Below are 18,500 nucleotides of genomic sequence, written 5' to 3'. Positions count from 1 at the left end.
TAGTTTTAAATGATTTATTTGATTTCTCCACATGATCACAGTTATAGTTTTACATCAATAGGGTCTGTTACTACTTACAAACAGAATGCATATTAAAATGAAAGCACTCCTTTCTTCCCCATAGTTACAAAAGGGGTCTCGAGCCTCCCCAGAACAGAAGCTTCTTGTAAGTGTAATGTTTTTTGAAGTCTGTAACAGTCTGCATTCAAGACCTAATTCTAACAGTTTAATACAACTCAAAGCTGATGTAAGTTCCTAGCAGGAGATAGGTACTGTAGGCAACCTCCAAGTGACTGCAGACTTAAAGTAATACTAATTTACACACTATGTACAATTTAGAGAATTATCTACTCCCCCTACTTGGTCCCATTTTCACCACCCCCTTTTCTGTTTTCCAAATTTAATCTTGTTATTGGTTTCACTTTTCTTTTAAATATATACACAATAATCCATTTCGCAGGCAAGAAGTGCGATGATATTTTACAACGGAACAGCAAAATGCATGCTCAACTGCAGAAAACACACAGCTTCATATGGAACAGCAAGTCAACATCTAGAGATTCATTGTTTAAATATCTGCTGACTGTCTTTCAGCTCATTTTATCAAGAAACAAGAGGCTTCTGCTGCATGCAGTACATGATGGGAAAATCATTCTACACTGTATGATAGACTTTTTTTTTTTAGCGATACAAGACGTACATTATATTAGGATGAACTGGTTTTTTTTGTTTTGTTTTTACATTGTTGTACATTTCATTCTTAACTTAAAAAAATAAAAACCCCAAATATATATTTCATTGTTGTCCCAGAAAAGATTTTAGTTGCCACACCTTCATTCTTTAGGCTTCCCTTTCATTTTTTCAAATCAGCATTACTATTTTGCCACATTTTTTTTATGGGAAAAGAGAACCATGGTCACTCCAAGCAGTTCTGTACCAGTATTAATTGGCAATGGCACTTGAGAAAAAACCCTCTTAATTCTACTCCTGCCTGCAGGCTAAAAAAATAAATAATTTTTCTTAACCACACAGTGTTAAAGTATTATCATTTTCCTATTCTAGGCACGATCCACACTGTTCTAAGCAATTGTTAACCAAGGATGGAATCAGAGAGGTTATACTACAACCCTAGATAAGGAGCAAAGTTCGTAAGACTTATTCTAACACCAAGACACATTTGTTTGTTTTAAGTACGTAAAAACACAATTAAAAAAAAAAAAAGTGCAGTTTCTCATCACTATATTGAAATCGCGTTTACAGTTACTGTGCTCTTATATGACCATTTTTTTTTTTTTTAAACTATTCTCAAAATGGTCTGTGATCTTACACATGTAACTTAAAGCACCTATAAGGTAGGCATACTCTTTCCCCAGGTGTACATGAAATCATGTGCAAATGTTTTTTCGCATGCACATTTGTAACAACTTCTGAATGTTTAATTAATTGCATGTGGAAGAACCGTGGCCAAGCATTAAAATGTGGCTTACAGTATAAGTATAGAATATTTATATGCAAGTAATTTAAATGAATGAAAGGGGTTTTGAAACAAAGCAAATGCAGATCTGGGACATTTAAGGTCTTCATTGCTAACTAAGTAACCCAGCTAGAGTCAGATTTTCCCTTCAACTGCTACTGCGTATTCTGCATTTATACAGTACACAGGCAATTTTACTTACATTAAAACTCTGCATCTGAAACAAGTACAGACCGTCACTCAGTGAAGAGGACCATTCTTACCTCCATTTCAATTAAATGATGCAGTTTCTGAAAGATGCTTGTACCTGAATGACTCTTTTATCTTTTCTGGAACAACCTATAAATTACAATTAGACTCTACTATTGGTACAGATGTATGAAGAAAAGTCTACATATTGAAATATGTTATCACTTTACTTCAACTAATATCAACAGTAACACTGATATATTTTGCAAATATACAATATGTAGAGTGTAGCCTCACACTAATAACATTTGATGACATGCAGACAGTTCTACTTTCCCTTCTAAGAACAGTATATATTTTTTTAAACTGCAAGGAACAGAGCCTCAGGGGACCTGTATGAGCCCTCTTAAGGTAAGCCGCAGAATTTAGCATAGTGTGAGTGATACTTAAAAATAATAATGTAATCACTTGTTTTTTTCATGAAGATAATTTAAAGAAAGACAGAACAGGAAAACATATTGCACATGTGGGAAACAAACGTGGACAGCTTTAAACAGAAGGCTAAACTCTAGATTGCTGTATTTGCTCTCTGTGGAGGTTAACAAAGTGCTCAGTTTGCAGTTTTGCTGGTATTGTGATATCAATGGTATGAAAGGGGAAAAAAATTACAAACACCCCAAATATTAGAGATTCCATGAGCAAGACAAAATGAAAAGTTACTCTTTTACTTGCATTTCAATTTCTTTCAATTTCAATGTGATTTCCTCATTACTCCTGAAAAACATTATTAAATATAAAATTGACTGATTATTATTACTTTTACCCATCTCATACTGGAACTTTTTGCTCGTCCTCTTCAAGGTTTGCTTTTAGGCTGGTACAGGTTTGCAATTGCAATTCCTTTGTCTCTACTGTTTAGGTGTAAAGTCCTTGCAGTGGCTCAAAATGCTGAAACTACAAAGTAGGTGCCATGTATAACTTTGTACAGGATTTAGGGATAAAAGTTTTATAAATTTGCAAATGGTTTGATTACAACACATAAGCAACAACAGCACAGCCTGTTTTTATGTGATGTCTCGCAACTAACTGGACTATGAAAGTGAGGGTTTGAGCATAAACTCAGCCTGCTGAGTGCTGGGTACTTTCAAACTAACAAATGTGATGAGTAAAAATGGTGAAGCCACTTTGTTGCTAGTGCATGGCTACATGGAATTACAGATTTTATATATATATATACACACATATATATTTACATGTGTGTATATATATATATATATATATGTATATATATAAAAACCCTATACTAAATTCTAAAACAAACCTTCAAATTTCAGAGTGCTTCCACCTGGAAACACTCTCACACTAGAATTCAGCTTAATTGGGGGATTAAAAATAACGAATTATGGTAGACAGGAAGCAAGGTAGCTGAGAAGGATGGAAGTTTGCAATTTTCATGTTTGAGATGAATGTTTTTGCAGTGTATACATGCACCTGTTGTAACTCTTCATGTGTGTTCATTAAATCATATGCATACAAAAGAAATGTGGATCATGTAAATTCACAGTTATCACAGCCTTTAAAGTGTCTAAGAATTTGTGTGACCAATGCTTGAGGATGACCATGTACATGGTCATCCTACATTGCTATGGTATAATTACTGCATCTTAACGAGTTTGCTTACCTGAAATAGCAGAGCAGTTATAATACTGATTACGTATGATATTATCATGTTAATAAAATAAGGATTTATACAAAGCAGTATTTGACTACAACATTTAAATGCTATGTTACTTGGCACATTTAGTAATGATTGCTTAGAAATCTTAGCAAGTCCTGAGGACTTCTAATGAAAATACTGAAATGTCTGAAATTTGTTTCTAACATTTAGTGTTTTTGGTCTACTCTTTCATACGCTATTCATCTATTATACTGTCCTATCAAGTAAGTGGAATTCCTTGTAAAGTCTATATTGCTAGTTTTGTGGACTGAAAAAATTTCTTTCCAAGCACAAATGTTAACTATACAGTATATATATATTTGTATGTATATATTTATATTATATAAAGTTTACTTACGTACTTTCATCAACCATATCAGGTCTACTTATTTTTTGCCCATTGACAATAAAAGAGCAAGAATGCAACACTTGGTTCTGTATCACTTTTTTCCTTTTTTCATAGACTAAGATTTTAGTATGCACGTAAAATTGTCAAGGGATTTGGTGTAAAAGGTAGCTTTACTCATATTCAGCAAGCAGCATGTTTTCAAGGCAGTTTGAAAATAAGAACTAACTGGATGGTAAGCGTCTATTGAGTAGTAAGTAAAACCAGTACTGATTGCACTAACTTGAATTATTTTACTTAGTATCAGCAAGCCTTTAAGCTCACATAATTAAATTGTTTGTCTAGGTAAAAAATGACAATATTATTTGTTGCTTCCTGTAAGTGCCTTTGTAACTGTGTTTAAAACTATAGTTATTAGGAGGGTCAATATGTTCTAGACTATTGTGCTGATGCCACTGTGTTTGGGCTTAGTGCTGGCTGAAGTGGACGGAGGTGGTGGAGGTCCATGGTGATGCTGAGTGTGTTGGGGATGAGAAGAGTGCCCTGGGTGCGGAGGGGGCAGCGGAGGATGAGGAGAGTGGGTATGCTGTGCATGGGGGTGCTGCATGTAAGGAGTATGCTGGGAGTGTGCCGCATGCTGGGAATGTGGCACATGTTGGTGATACTGGTGTGGGTGCTGGATGTGCTGGGGAGGGTGATAGTGGTGGTGGTGGTGGTAAGGTGGTGGGTTCTGCTGCATATGACAGTACTGCGAATGGTGAGAGTGCACTTGTGCCTGCGTCTGTCCCTCAGCTGGCCCTACATGATGCATGGCGGAAGGATGCTGTGAGTGCTGCTGATGTGGGATTACTGGAGGGTGCGGAGGTTGCTGTGATGAGCCAGATGGTGGATGACCTTGGGAAGGAGGCTTTCCCCTTTTACTACCAAATAAGGAACCTAGGAGTGAGGAGGAGTTAGGCATAGTCTGGTGAGGGCGAGATGGACACTCTCGGGTTGATGTAGCTCTTCGGCGCATGTGAGGACTGCTAATGATGGACCCCTAAAAAGAAATTAATAGAAATAAAAATTAAAAAAATCTTAAAATGTTTAAAATAAAAAGTTCACACTGACCCACAAACTCCTCCTTCAGTGCTCACATGGGTGGACTATGTTAAGAGTTCTAGGAAAATTTTACTTCCACCTTCTCTAAGTTGCCAATAAGGTATTCGTGCCCTTCTTGGGATGTTTATAAGCATTAATACTTTAATATTGAAACCTATTGCTTTAAATAACAAAAATGTCACGGAAAAGCAACATGACGTTATACTAAGGAGTGTGTTTTTAAATGAAAATTACATTTTAAAATACTTAAAAAAAAAAGAAAACATACTTGTTTTTTTTAAAAAAAAAAACAAACAAAAAAAACTATGCTAAATTCAACCTAAATAGTTAAATAAACAGCAGCAAGTATTACAGTTACAATTCAGATTTCAAAACAGTATTTAATTTTTTATAGTAGTTTGTTACTACTGTATACCACAGTGCTGCTTCTCAAGCCTGCCTCTAAAGTATGTGTTAAATAGAACCAAACCACTTTTGTCTCTAACATTTCTATGTGATTGTGTTTTTCTGACCTTTGGTCCAATGTTTTTTATTATTTAGCCTGGAATAGTCTATTTAGTTTCTGGAAGTTTGGGGTTTATATTTTGTAAAGAGCTACGGGACACAACAGTTATTATGCAAAGTGTTCTAGATTTAAACTGCAATCTACCTAAAGCAAACGAAAAAAAAAAAAAAAAAGAAAGAAAAGGAAAAAAAAAATCTGCAAGCTGAATTCAGAGACATGAACAATATATATAAATGGTTTGAAGATGAATGAAATCTCATGAAATCCACATTGAATTCACCTGTCTCATTATTTTTTTCCTCCCATGCCCTATCTGTGCAATTCCATGGTGTCATGACTGCATACACTTAGCAATTTAACTCGAAAATAAGCAATGGGAATGGTTGAGCATGAACGTCAATAATTTTAGCTAAATATCAAACAGCAAGAACAGTGTACTTTGTAACAAAGAGCAAGTGGGCTTTTAAGCTGGGACCAGACTGAAATGGTGGCAAAAGGACACGTCATATTCATTTAACCATGCTTGCAGGAACAAAGGGAACAAGGTTAGCTCAAACCAAAAATGGCATTGGTCTAAAACAAGCTGTCAGTGCTTTTTAAGCTGGAAGAATACGAAGTGAGTAGCCTAGGCATGCATTTTATTTGAGGCAGGCAGGTTATATGTTAGAAGAAAAAAGAGCAAAAAAATATGTATATAAAAGAAAGGTTTGAAATGCACATCATCACATCCAGCTAGACATCAGTAACTTCCTACTTACTTCCATATTGCTGTCTAGCGATCCTGCACTGCTGCGTCGCCCACGCTTGCCTGCCCAGGACATGCAACACCATAGATTAGAGACTCAGACAAGACCCAGGTGAAAAACAGCCGCTTTCCCTGAATTGCTAGAGGAGTTTCTAAATGCAACTAGAGGGGCTGCAGGGGGTTAACATTGCACTGGACTTACACAGTAGCTACTAAGGCAGAAACTCAGATTTTTAAAGGCCATTAGTTATATTAAGTTTCTGTACCTGAGGGCAACTTAAAAAGGTTGTGAATCAACTATCATTACCGGGGTGTGATTTTTTAATTTGTACAACTCTTAAAACACACATAATTTAACATCCATATTTAGAGGTATGGTCATGATATTGACCAGCAACAATTTTAAATTGTTCAATTTCCTGGTATCTAATTGTTGTGAAGCTTTCTTTAAAGATTGGTAGCTCTGATAGATACTTGTGGGGTGGTACTAGTTTAAATGCATAATTTAATATTGGCATGTTCTGAACTTCAGTGTGGGGGGAGGCTAAGGGGCATTGGTTTCATCATTTGCTTTTCAAGTTTGAACCTCAGTGGATTTCATATAACCTTTTTTCATGATGTTTAAAAGAAACTAAACTTAATTTTTAGTTAATAAAATTGGAATCTGTCTTGACATTATGGCTAGATTTTGTTTGTTTAGCTGTGCAGTGCTTTGTATTTAAGTTTGATGCATTTGTTGTTTGCTCCAACATTCTCAAATTGCCAAAGTCCATTGCCTAAAACTATACATGAAACTCCAGGCTGTTTGCCTAAAGAGCCAGAATACCTCAGTGCCTATATACAGGACACAGGATCCCAGATTTTCACTCTCATTTCAAAGGAGAGAGAATAGCACGTGGCTGCAGTGGAATTAGATATTTTTGAAAAGCCAACTTGTTGAGCGTTGCTTTTGGAAGTTTCAAAATACTGGAAAGGTGTTTAAACAGTGCTAATCTTTGAAGAGTAGTGGTTCTCAAAACTTCCCTAAAAGCTCTGTCTTTTTAGAAACAGAATTTCTCTCAATGCAGCTGTTTTCCTGCAAGGCCAAATAGCAAAGAATCTCCACCCTGCACTGGCTCACAGCTGCCTTCAGAATCTTCTACTCTAACAGGTGGTGTTGGAGAGCAATGCGAGGGTTTCGGCATCGTGACCCCATAAGCCACAGACCTTCATTTTTGGAAGTCCTGAAGCCTCTTAGTATCTGCTGCGTATCTCAGTTAAAGAGAAGAATTTTAGGACAGGTTTCTAAGTGCTTCCTGGGAGATTCAACTTTTTTCTTGATAAGGCCTCTCAAGGACCAGTTCAGACTACCCATATGCCTTATAGATCAGTATGATCTAAGATTATCGCCTATTGGCACGATGAGCACAACTTTGACACTGCTGGTCATGGGAGGCAGCCCTGCTACACAAGTTTCTCAAGAGCTACTGACCTCTGCAGGCTACTGCAACATTCACCCCCCTCTTGTTACCACTGAGGGTTATCCTCCAGTACACCCCCTGCATCGACATTAAATGCACGGAAAGGTGTTTGTGGTCGTGTTAGTAGGCTCTTAAATTTGCTGGAATTTTGAGCAAATCTGCCAGGCCATATACTCCTTGCTGCAAGTTTTAGCCTCACCAAAACCATAATTGTGCTATCGTGTGAACCCTCCAAGAAAAACTGGTTTCAATAATCCTTTATTTTTACTTCTAGTCATGCTTCGATCTTTTTTCGCTCTGCTTGTGGGATTACTACTGATTAACAGTCAACTAACTCTCACTTTGTGGATACAAAACCACAGAAAGATAGCCACCTCTTAACTTAGCAGTCGATATTGCAAATAAGACTGACAGTTGCCATAAATCATTAGATGTGGCTACCAAAAAAAAAAGGAAAACAGGAATATCTAATGTCATTTGCATGTTGCAGGAGTCAAAGTACTTTAATAAAATAACCATGAACACAGTATAAAAGGACAGAAAGAGACAGATGGATTTTTGCTTAGAATAATTCCAAGACAAAGAAGTACGAGGCAAGAACAAATAGGAAGTCCTACTTTAAATGCCTGTAATTTCACTCAGATAGGCATTATCCCTATAGAGAGAGGGCTTCATTTATTTTCTCGAAAACAAATTGAACCCAGTTCTGTACTGGCCTACAGCATGATATGAAAGCTATTAACTAAATCCTCCGGAACATTGCCCTATCAGCGTATGGTTATACAGGTACGAGACTGTTCTCTGGCCTTGGAGATGGCATCCCATCGAAAACACGTCTCTCCAGAGCTGTTGCGTTCAAATTGCATTTCAAGAAAATGGTGAGGTGACTGCTAGAACTGTACGTAAGCATAACTCCATACTAGCTTACTAGTTAACTATTGTGATATAAAGCAAAGTGGTATTTACTGAATCTGAAGACCACTTCTGTCATATGTGAAATTAAGGACGTTACTTAGTGTGGGTTTTTAATTTATTTTTATAACATTTGAGTTATTATAAGCATTTCTGATTCATTCAAATAAGTCACTGAAGTTAGATACAAATATTATGTGTCAGAAATATCTCTAGCTTACATGGTACATTGATATCTTACAAAAAAAAAAAAATTATTATTTGGCCTTGTAGGTCTTGGGGAAAAGATTTTGGGAAAAAAAGAAAAAGTTTTAAATTGAGGTTTTGGTAAAGTAAACTAATTTAGCAGCTCTTTAAGTAATGAATCATTATTCTACCCTGCACAGGTTATGAAATTGGTATTCAGAGCAGCAGCAGAATCTGCCACAATCTAGCTACAGACTTAATGGGTATTACCCAACATAAGTGGCTCAAAATTGTCTGAACAATATCCTCTAATCATAACCCAGAGAGACCACTTCTCAGGGAGAAAAGCCTCTTTGTAACATTGTTTTGATCGTGCTTTCTGGGTGAGACAGGTACGGTCTTGAGATCACAGATCAGTTGTGAAAATAGTTTCTTGGCATCTTACACAGATTATTCTTAACATACTGATTAAGTTCCAGAATATGAGGAGACAATAATTACAAGTCACCTCGCTGAACTCCTTCACTGGAAAAGCAAAGTGTCTTTTCCATAAGACAGAAGAGCTGTTGATACAAAGGTGGTTGCACACAGTGTGGGGTGTCTTTATACAACATATTTGGAGAGTGATTTGGTATTGACATAGGCAAATCACAAAAAATTAGATTCATACAAATCTATTTTATTAAAATCATTAAATTGTATAACCTGTACATTACTGTTGCTACTCCAGTGAAGAAAGGGAAATATAACAACAGTGACAAGGAAAGACACAGGGACAACCTCTTCCTGGTTAGAAAGCTCTTCTGATAAGGGAGGAAGAGAACACTAGTATACTCTATCCTATGCAATGCAGCAAAATCCATGAGAGAGGAAGCAGAAAATAATCTAGTAACCTTGCCTGCATCAAATGAGGAAGGAGCCAAGGGATTGCACCAGCTCATCACAGATTGATGTAACAGATTAAGGGACTCTGTCATTGCATGAAGTCAGAGTCTTTTTAAGGGGATTATGGTGCACAGAAGTTCCATAATCTTTTCCACTACAATTTGGGATATACTATTTAAAATAAACAAACAAACAAGCAAAATAGTATTTAAGAGAGAGAAAGGCTTTTACTTTTCTCCTGAAGGTGGATGTTTTAAGTGTTAAAACAGAAATGTTTTTAAAAGTTAAAGGTCAATGAATGAGATCACATCCAATATACATACTATTATGTATATTTGAATTATTTTAATGTTTAGACTGTTTTTCTGTTTCTGTTTTTAAAAGTGGTCTCTCCTGGTCTGTGAATGTTTTGAGACAGCTCAGAAGATTATGAGACAAGCGCAATTTATATTCATAGCAGTCATTATATCACCCTGCACTACTGTGCAGATTCCAATGATTTAATTTTTCAGCCAATGCAATGAGTATTATCACCACCTTTCAGACTGGCGATGGGGGGCATACAGTTTCATTTCCACGCATGCTCACCACTGCAAGCCCAATGTGAAAGTATTAGTAGGTCCTCCGGGAACTCAAAATCACCAGCATTCGGACTGACTAGCCTAAAGTCACTCAAGTAACCTGAGAGACACCAGGATCAGAAACTCAGCCTGATCCTTCAGGCTCTACCTTAGTGTCACATACTAATGGCTACAGTGGGACTTAACGCTTCCACGCCTTCCTGTAAACCTTATCAAGTAATTGGATATCAAGTAAGTGGTGAAAAGGTCAAAATCCAAATGGATTTCACAAAACTCAGGTATAACTGCACTGAAATTTATCTTTCTTCTGATATTTTTAAGTAATCTAAGAATTCCAAATCTTAGAACAAAAACTCTTCCCCAACTATAGCTCAAGAATGTGTAATAAAAAATAGTCTATTTTTCTTTTGAGAAAAAATAAAGCACTAAGTCTTTTGTCACATTGACATCTTTGATCAGCCAGTTGCCATTCTGCTTTTTATTGCATGGAAGTAATTGTCAACCCACAATGAACAATGTTATCTGTAAAATCAACAGGCCCTCATTCACATCTCTTTCACAATTATGATCTAAGCTATCATGGCTATCAATGCAGGGAAAAATAACCTCAGGAAACAATTCCTGACATTTGTTTCCCTGACAGAAAAATCTTGTCTTTCCTTATGGTTTACAACTTAGGGATGAGAATCATTCAGGGTACTGATGACATCCATCAGATTTAAACATCAAGCCACACAGTTTTCCACCAGAAAAAATTAAAGTCTGGTTCTAGAGACACCATTTATTACTGTGACATCTGGCAGAGAGTAATTTTTGTTTGTTTTTGTTTTCTTTTTTTTTTTTTTTTTAACAGTTTTGTCAAATACCCATCCAACCAAAATGTTGCTCAATCAGATTTCTCCTTCCTTGAATCAATCCTTAAAATGTTTCAATTATTTTTTACAATGTTGAGTTGGTAATTATGTGCCTTACTGCATAAATATGCAGCCAGGCAGTTTTCTCATGTTGATTAGATTTTATTTTTTATTTTTAATGTAGAAAGCACCCCTTTGAAAACTCACTTTAATCATCTTTTCCTACAGAGACACACAACCACAAACAGCCCCACTACTCTTGTTCCTCCTCCTTTTTGTGCAGTGTTTCATAGCACAAAAAGAATAACTGAAGCAGCCTTGCTCAGGAACTCACTACAGAAGTAACTTTATGCTATAATTGCTGGGACACAGTATCTTGCTAACTGAAAATGATTTCTTTGTTTCTCTGTAGATCATCTCCTCCCTATTAAAATAAAATTAACCTCACACTTAAGATGTTCTCTGAGAAAAGGTGGAAAAAGCATGTATAGTCACATTAAAATTACTATACCAAATAAAGCAAGTAACAGTTATGTCATTTTTCAAGTCTGTTGCACTGCACAAGACCAAACAGAAACTCTCCATAATTCTCAACTCTTTAAAGTTAAAATTAAGTTTAGTTGGGTTTAACAAACTCATTGATAAACCCTCCAGTCTGTGAGTGATATCTATTTTTTATAATGGAAAAAAGTTATTTTCAGTAATAAGCATGCTAACTGTATGCATGCCCTGTTAAAACGTGATGTTTTCATGATTATGAATACTTGTTTATTGCATAAAACCCGTAAAATGAATTTAAATACATGGCAATGTTTGAATGATTGGGATGAAAAATTCCTTTGGGACAAAAAAAATTAATCAGGAATCACATTTATGTGTAAACACACCCACTGAACTCACATATTTAACAATATGGCAGTTCTCGTTCCAGTGAAATAAAAACAAAACAACAAAAAGGGATGATGAAAGTATCCTCAAATCTGAGACAAAACAGTGATGAAGACTAGTGACTTGATCTAAAATTCCTTGAAGCCAATCAAGCAAAAATATTCAACTTCATTTTGGATCAAGGTCTTAAGTCTTTTAAATGAAGAAAATGGGCATATGAGTATGAAAGTCTAAATTGAGAATAAAACAGTTGAAAGAACTCACTCTCTACATACTTGTATACACATACATATACCCACAAAACACAGGCTATAATTTCAGTTAACAAAAATTGTATTTATTGCAGTATAACTAGAATCTTTTCTTCAGTTAAAAAAAAACAAAACAACACAAACAACGACACAGTGTCTACTACCAAAGATATACATACCATCGAAAGTATGACTATACTGTCACTGTACATACATCACTGCATTTGAAAGAACAAATCGGAGTATGCAACATAGACTATGAACTCAAAAATAAAAATAAATGAAAAAATTGCTACTGTCACTGTAAGTACTTTCAGAATACTGGGCATGGTGTTCAGATATGATTTGCATAATGACAGGAATCATGCTTAACACTGAAACAGAAGGTTACTACCCGTGGTAGTCTGTATTACCATGGGCATGCCAGTTGTGTATTGCAGAGGCAAATCACAAAATAAAACATACCAAACTTTCCCCGGCTTTTCCTTAGCTAGGAAGTCCCACCACCACTCCTTTCCAGTCCTTAGTTATATTATTCAGTTAATAAATCTTAGACACGTCAGTGGTTTGTAGGATACCAGTATTCTTGTTCAGGAGGGCTTCTTTTATTTTATTGGCAACAGTATTTCACAGCAACCTCTTTTGTAATAATTATGAACTTTATCTTGAGTTGCAAAATGATAAAATAGAATCAGGGATACTATAACTGAATTACGTAGCTCTGGACAATTTAGTAGGGCTTCACTCAATTTCATTCATCAATGTGGTAACACAGGTACACTTGAGCACAAAATACACAGAAAGCAATTATTGTAGTAGAGAGACCTTTTTTTTTTTTTCCTAATCCTACATCCTACTTTTATCAAGGGGAAGAAGCAAAGGGGAAGAAAAAGAGAAAAGTACACTAAGTGGGTTACTCCTAGCACAAGTCAACCATGTTTTTCTATAAAACACTTACAATTTTTTCCTCTGTCTTCAGTCTCCTTTAAGTATCTATAGCAACTTAATCATTTAAATGTTTTCAAATAGTTGTTGCTCAATAGAACAAGGGTAAAAAAAAACAACAAAACAAAACAGAAATTAAACACAAACTATGAGAGAGGAGCTATTAAGAACGTTTGAAGTTTCAGTGTTACGAGTTCTCAAAGCCCACTGCGAGCTGGGCCTTATATGCATCATCCACACATCTTTGCATGCAGTAGTCAGTGCAAGGAAACAAAGGCAGTGCTTACCTGCTTCAGACAAGTCTCTAAGGGAGCTGCTCAAAGCACTTCTTTTCAGTCCTTCCCCAGTAGCATAGCTGTCATCCAGGCAAGCTCTGTTCAGTGTCCCATTGCCAGAATCTTTTTTCAGACTGGAGCATTGAGACATGCTTGGACGCACCACCCCCTTCTGCTTTTCTAGCTCAGCTGAAACAAAAAAAAATGATTTTGCAATTCATAGTTATTGGCTACAGTGAAGCACACAGTAATGTCACAATTTACGTATGTGTATTAGTGTATTACTATGAACAACAGATACGAGTTCATTTTGGCAGTCAAATGCCAGACGGGAACTTCAGCTCTGTACTAACAACTTAATAGCACAACCTGAAGGATCCAAGGCTATTCCTCTGCTGGAAAATCAGAAGATAAAATCAGATAAAATTCCATGGTTAGACTGCCACATAACATCCAGGAAAATATATGGATTTGTATGGTAGTCACCTAATTAAGATAATACGGGAATATAGACGTAGAAGTGAAGAACAATTCACAGAATCATAAAGTCATAGAACGGTTTGGGTTGGAAGGGACCTAAAGCCCAACCAGTCCCAACCCCTGCCATGGCCAGGAGGGGTGCTCCAGCCCTCTGAGCATCCTCGTGGCCCTCCTCTGGACTTGCTGCAACAGGTCCAGGCCTTTCTGATGCTTGGGATTGCCCAGAGCTGAACTCAGGGCTCCAGGTGGGGTCTCACAAGACCAGAGCAGAGGGGAAGAATCACCTCCCTTGGCCTGCTGGCCACGCTTCTTTAGATGCAGCCCAGGATACAGGTGGATTTCTGGGCTGCAAGTGCACATTGCTGGCTCATGGTGAGTTCTTCATCAACTAACACCCCCAGTGCCTTCTCCTCAGGGCTACTCTCAATCCATCCTCTCTGCCCAGTCCATATTTGTGTTTGAGATTGCCCTGGCCCAGGTGCAGGACCTTGCACTGGGCCTTGTTGAACTCCTTGAGGTTTGCATGAGCCCATCTCTCAAGCCTGTCCAGGTCCCTCTGGGTGGCAGCCCTTCCCTCCATCACATCAACAAATTCAGTGGAAATTTCTTTGAAGGGCCATCATTAAAAATTTCAGAGCCATGGAAATTATCCCTAATATTCTTACTGTAATTATACAACAAATGACAAATCCACCTCCCCTCTGCTCATTGCTATTTGCTGTTTGTTCATGCTAACTTTCCACTGCATCTACACTGTGCTAAATAATGGTAAATTAACTGAAATGGAGCTTAAGAGATAATTGTTTTTTTTCCTCTTTCTGGAAGCAAAGCCACGGAAAAAAAATCCACATTCTTTTGAACACTTAAAAAGTTCTAATTGGTTATACATACATTAAAACTTTTCTTATTTTGATTAGTTTGAAAATGTTCTATTATATGTACCTTTGTACTTACACTCTATTCTGTGCTTTTCCATTTCTTGAACCTCTGCAATTGATTCCCTCAAATCATCTGTAAACTTCTTCCTGTCCTGAGGATTTGGTGCATTGAAATTTATTAGTACTTTGATATCTGCTCCTGGAACAGCTGATGTGAGCCGTATACCATTGGGATAATCTAGAAGAAATAGTGAAGAAAAAACATGAATATTGAAGCTCTGATCATTTCTCTAAGTCATACTGGGGACAAAATCAGGGAAGTAAATGTCAATGGGCACAGAAGAATGAAAATCTGTAACATATTTTGGAACTGTTTAACTGTCAAGATACAGAATAAATATTGAGAGTCCTTATTCAACTGTTACCCCCAAGGTACAATGCACAGTATAAAAGAAAAATCCTAGGAATAAGGAAAAAAAAAAAAAAGATTGATTTTTGTTTCATGGAATGGATCACATTACCTGCCTTAATAAACTATGACCAAAGTTTCACAGAGTAAAGACTACTCAAATACATATCAAGTACTTAAGTACTAGAAACTGTCTTGTATTTTTAACCCAACATTTGCAGGAAGACAGACACACACATTACCTTGTACAGCTTTTAATATTTCTTATTAGGTTTTGTTCCTGGACATCCTTCTTTGCTTTTTGTTTTTTAATTTAAAATTATCTATGAAATTACATGACACAGAAGTAAGAGGGTGATCCCCCCCCTGCCCTTTTTGGCCCATTTTGTGGGCGTCATCACATAAAAAGCAGAATTTCAGTAAACTCTCTTTGTCTCTTTAACTGTACATTCAAGAATACCGATTTTAACAGCTGTTCAAAAATATTTAGTAGTTGAGATAAAAGGTTCGTTCACAGAAAGACAGCATATAGAGAAAATATGTTCTGCTACAAAAAGCAGAATCAGCCTTTGCTTCAATCACAGACCTGTAGAAACAGGATGTCAGAACAACTCAAAACATTCATCCCAATTCACTTTTATTCACTGCCTGACTCCCAAATATTTAATTAATTTTTCAACCTGAAGTCCAACTTCTCCCATGTACTAAAAATTCACTTACTCAAGAACCAGGAGGTGATATTAGATAGTCTCTTCCCTCAAAGCCATTATGCTTCAACAATACATAGACTGAAAATATTAACTAACAAATGCAAATATTACTCTTTTTTTATCTTTAAAAAAAAAAAAAGATAATTTCAAAATCAAAGAGTCACAACAAAAAGTGAAACAAGTTAATTTACCATTTTTTTTCAGGCGAAAAAAACCTGCCAACTACCACAAGCTTTGAGGGACACAGAGAAGAATGAGAGAATTTGGGGGGGGCTTCTGCCAGGGTCTGATATCAGCATCCTGCACAACAGCAAATTCTTGCTGATCTGCTTCTCCTCAACACGTGACAATAGCATCTACCTTCAATCAAATAAGACAGTTGCCTTGACATGTCTGCAGCTGTTGTTGCTCAGAATACAGACAAATGATCAAAAATACGGTGGGGTCTGCTGCTAAGCAAAGAAACAGAAGTGGATAGCATCTGCTAACACGGAAAATGGGTATGCAGCAATCTCTAGAAAGTTTGTGGTGCTCTAAAAAGTGCACCACTGGAGATAAAGATGGTTATGAAACTCAACAAGCAAAGAAATTCAGTAACCTCAAAGTCACGTGGACTACCTTCACAAAAGAACAAACAAAAGCAGTAAGAAAAATTCACATATTATACAAACAAAATATTTCATTAGCAGATGATACTTCTCTACATCATATTAATTAAGCATCAGGAAGTATTACGTAAGTATTTATAGGTTTAAGATATATTCTTTTTAAAATGATCTACTTGCCCTGTGTATTTTCAGTGATTTTGATCAAAAATGTAAAATACACTTTCATCTTTATTTACTAGAGATAAGTGTCACTATTTTTCCTTTTAGAGCCTACCCACCCCTTAACATAACTGAATTCTACTGTCAATATCAACCATTTTGCTACACCACACCATTAGCCAAAGCAGTATTTTTCCTGCTTCTGCTTTAATGACACTAAATTTTATTCATTCGAAATCAGCTTATCCTGACAGCTGCTAAAAACAGATTTACTGAATGGCATTATGGTTCTTGCCATGATACCTCAAAGCTTGCTGGGAACTGGGAAAACAGAGAATATGAAATTTACAAACCAGAAGGGAAGAATACTTCTCTTTCCCAATTGAAAAACACTACATTGCACTTCCAGCTAGCGGCCACCACTACCAGATGTACGTTCAGCTCACTGATTCACCTTCTGGAATGGCTTAGCTGAGGAACACAAGTATGTCTACTGGATGTCTCAGTTAAATGCGCACAGTTCAATGGGAGGAATTAAACCTAGTCTCACAAGTCTCCTACACTGGGGATATTTTAGTATAAAAGAATAAAAGTGTTTCTACTTGGCATGCTTATGTGATTTGTTTATTTTTTTAATTGACATCAGAGGAAATAAGTATTCTTCTTTTAGAGTAGAATCCATGACAGAAGTATTTGGCGTTCCTCTCTAAAAGTGAATTTTATATTATATAATATGTACACAAGAGAGAGAAATAAAAAATGAAAGCATACAGATATAACTAATCTGCACACTACATCACTGCTATGAGCTCTACAAACTTCTACTGTTTGAAATCCCCAGGTGCTTTGACTCAAAACAACCAGCAACTTCTTTTGAATGAGATGAGCATTGGAACACATTCTCAAGAACAAATGAAAATTACGAGCCTTCCACAACAGAAAAGCACAGGAACTATTGAATGCCACACTGAACTGTATCCAAATTATCATGTCAGGTTTGGGCATTATCATGTCAAGGTTTGGGCTGCAAACCATCAAGTCAGGTCAAACAGACCGTCTCCCTGTGTACCATGCAAAGAGCTACACTCTGCTATGCTATTAACGATACTGCCTCCGGGCTTAGAATCTGCAGAAGCATTAGCAAAATACTAGCTTTTTGTGGGGTTGCTGACTGCTAAGAATGAGATGGAAAAGCAGTACAGAATACTGGATTGATGCAGTTTACAGCTGACATAAACAAAAGGTGGCAGAAAAAACAAACTTTAGTCCAGAATCGCTGCCTAATTCTGTTTGGATTTATATTTGAACAAGTAGACATTACTTAGGCACAAATGTCAGATATAAACCAGGAAGATAAATGAAACCATGGCTTAAATTGCACACATCATAGAATCGTGGAATCAAATACTGGTTGGACAGGAAGGGACCTAAAGCCCAACCAGTCCCAACCCTGTGCCATGGGCAGGGCCCCCTCCCACCAGCCCAGGCTGCCCCCAGCCCCATCCAGCCTGGCCTTGGGCACTGCCAGGGATGGGGCACCCACAGCTCCTATGGGCAGCCTGGGCCAGGGCCTCAGCACCCTCTTGGGAAAGAATTTCCTCCTTGTAACTGATATAAACCTACCCTCTTTTAGTTTAAAACTGTTACTTTTTGTCCTATCACCATACCCCCTGACAAATAATGCCTCTCCTGCTTCCCTGTAGGCCCCCCTTTAGGAACTGGAAGGCCGCTATAAGGTCTCCCTGGAGCCTTCTCTCCTCCAGGCTGAAAAACCCCAACTCCCTCAAGGCACTCTCCGTAGGAGGGGTGCTCCAGCCCTCTGAGCATCCTCGTTGCCTCCTCTGGACTTGCTGCAACAGGTCCAGGCCCTTCTGATGCTTGGGATTGCCCAGAGCTGAACTCAGGGCTCCATGTGGAGCAAGACCAGAGCAGAGGGGAAGAG

The 18,500-nt window shown here is 37.2% G+C and overlaps 1 protein-coding gene across 10 annotated transcripts in view; it reads right to left on the bottom strand.

Moving 5' to 3' along the window:
* The window catches only part of IQSEC1 (IQ motif and Sec7 domain ArfGEF 1), a 345,052-nt gene continuing 326,552 nt past the window's right edge, over positions 1 to 18,500 (bottom strand). For 6 of the 10 annotated variants that reach the window (XM_032194048.1, XM_032194050.1, XM_032194052.1 and 3 more), the window contains 4 exons: positions 14,737 to 14,910; positions 13,327 to 13,503; positions 6,091 to 6,140; positions 1 to 4,765 (listed from right to left, as the gene is read on the bottom strand). In XM_032194048.1, the coding sequence (XP_032049939.1) occupies positions 4,160 to 4,765; positions 6,091 to 6,140; positions 13,327 to 13,503; positions 14,737 to 14,910 (1,007 nt within the window). In that variant the 3' untranslated portion in view covers positions 1 to 4,159. The remainder of the gene's footprint in view (positions 4,766 to 6,090; positions 6,141 to 13,326; positions 13,504 to 14,736; positions 14,911 to 18,500) is intronic. The other 4 variants (XM_032194049.1, XM_032194051.1, XM_032194056.1 and 1 more) reach the window with 2 other exon arrangements.

The sequence above is a fragment of the Aythya fuligula genome, chromosome 10 (assembly GCF_009819795.1).
Source record: "Aythya fuligula isolate bAytFul2 chromosome 10, bAytFul2.pri, whole genome shotgun sequence".
NCBI lineage: Eukaryota > Metazoa > Chordata > Aves > Anseriformes > Anatidae > Aythya > Aythya fuligula.
This window is presented reverse-complemented; position numbering and strand designations above follow the sequence as displayed.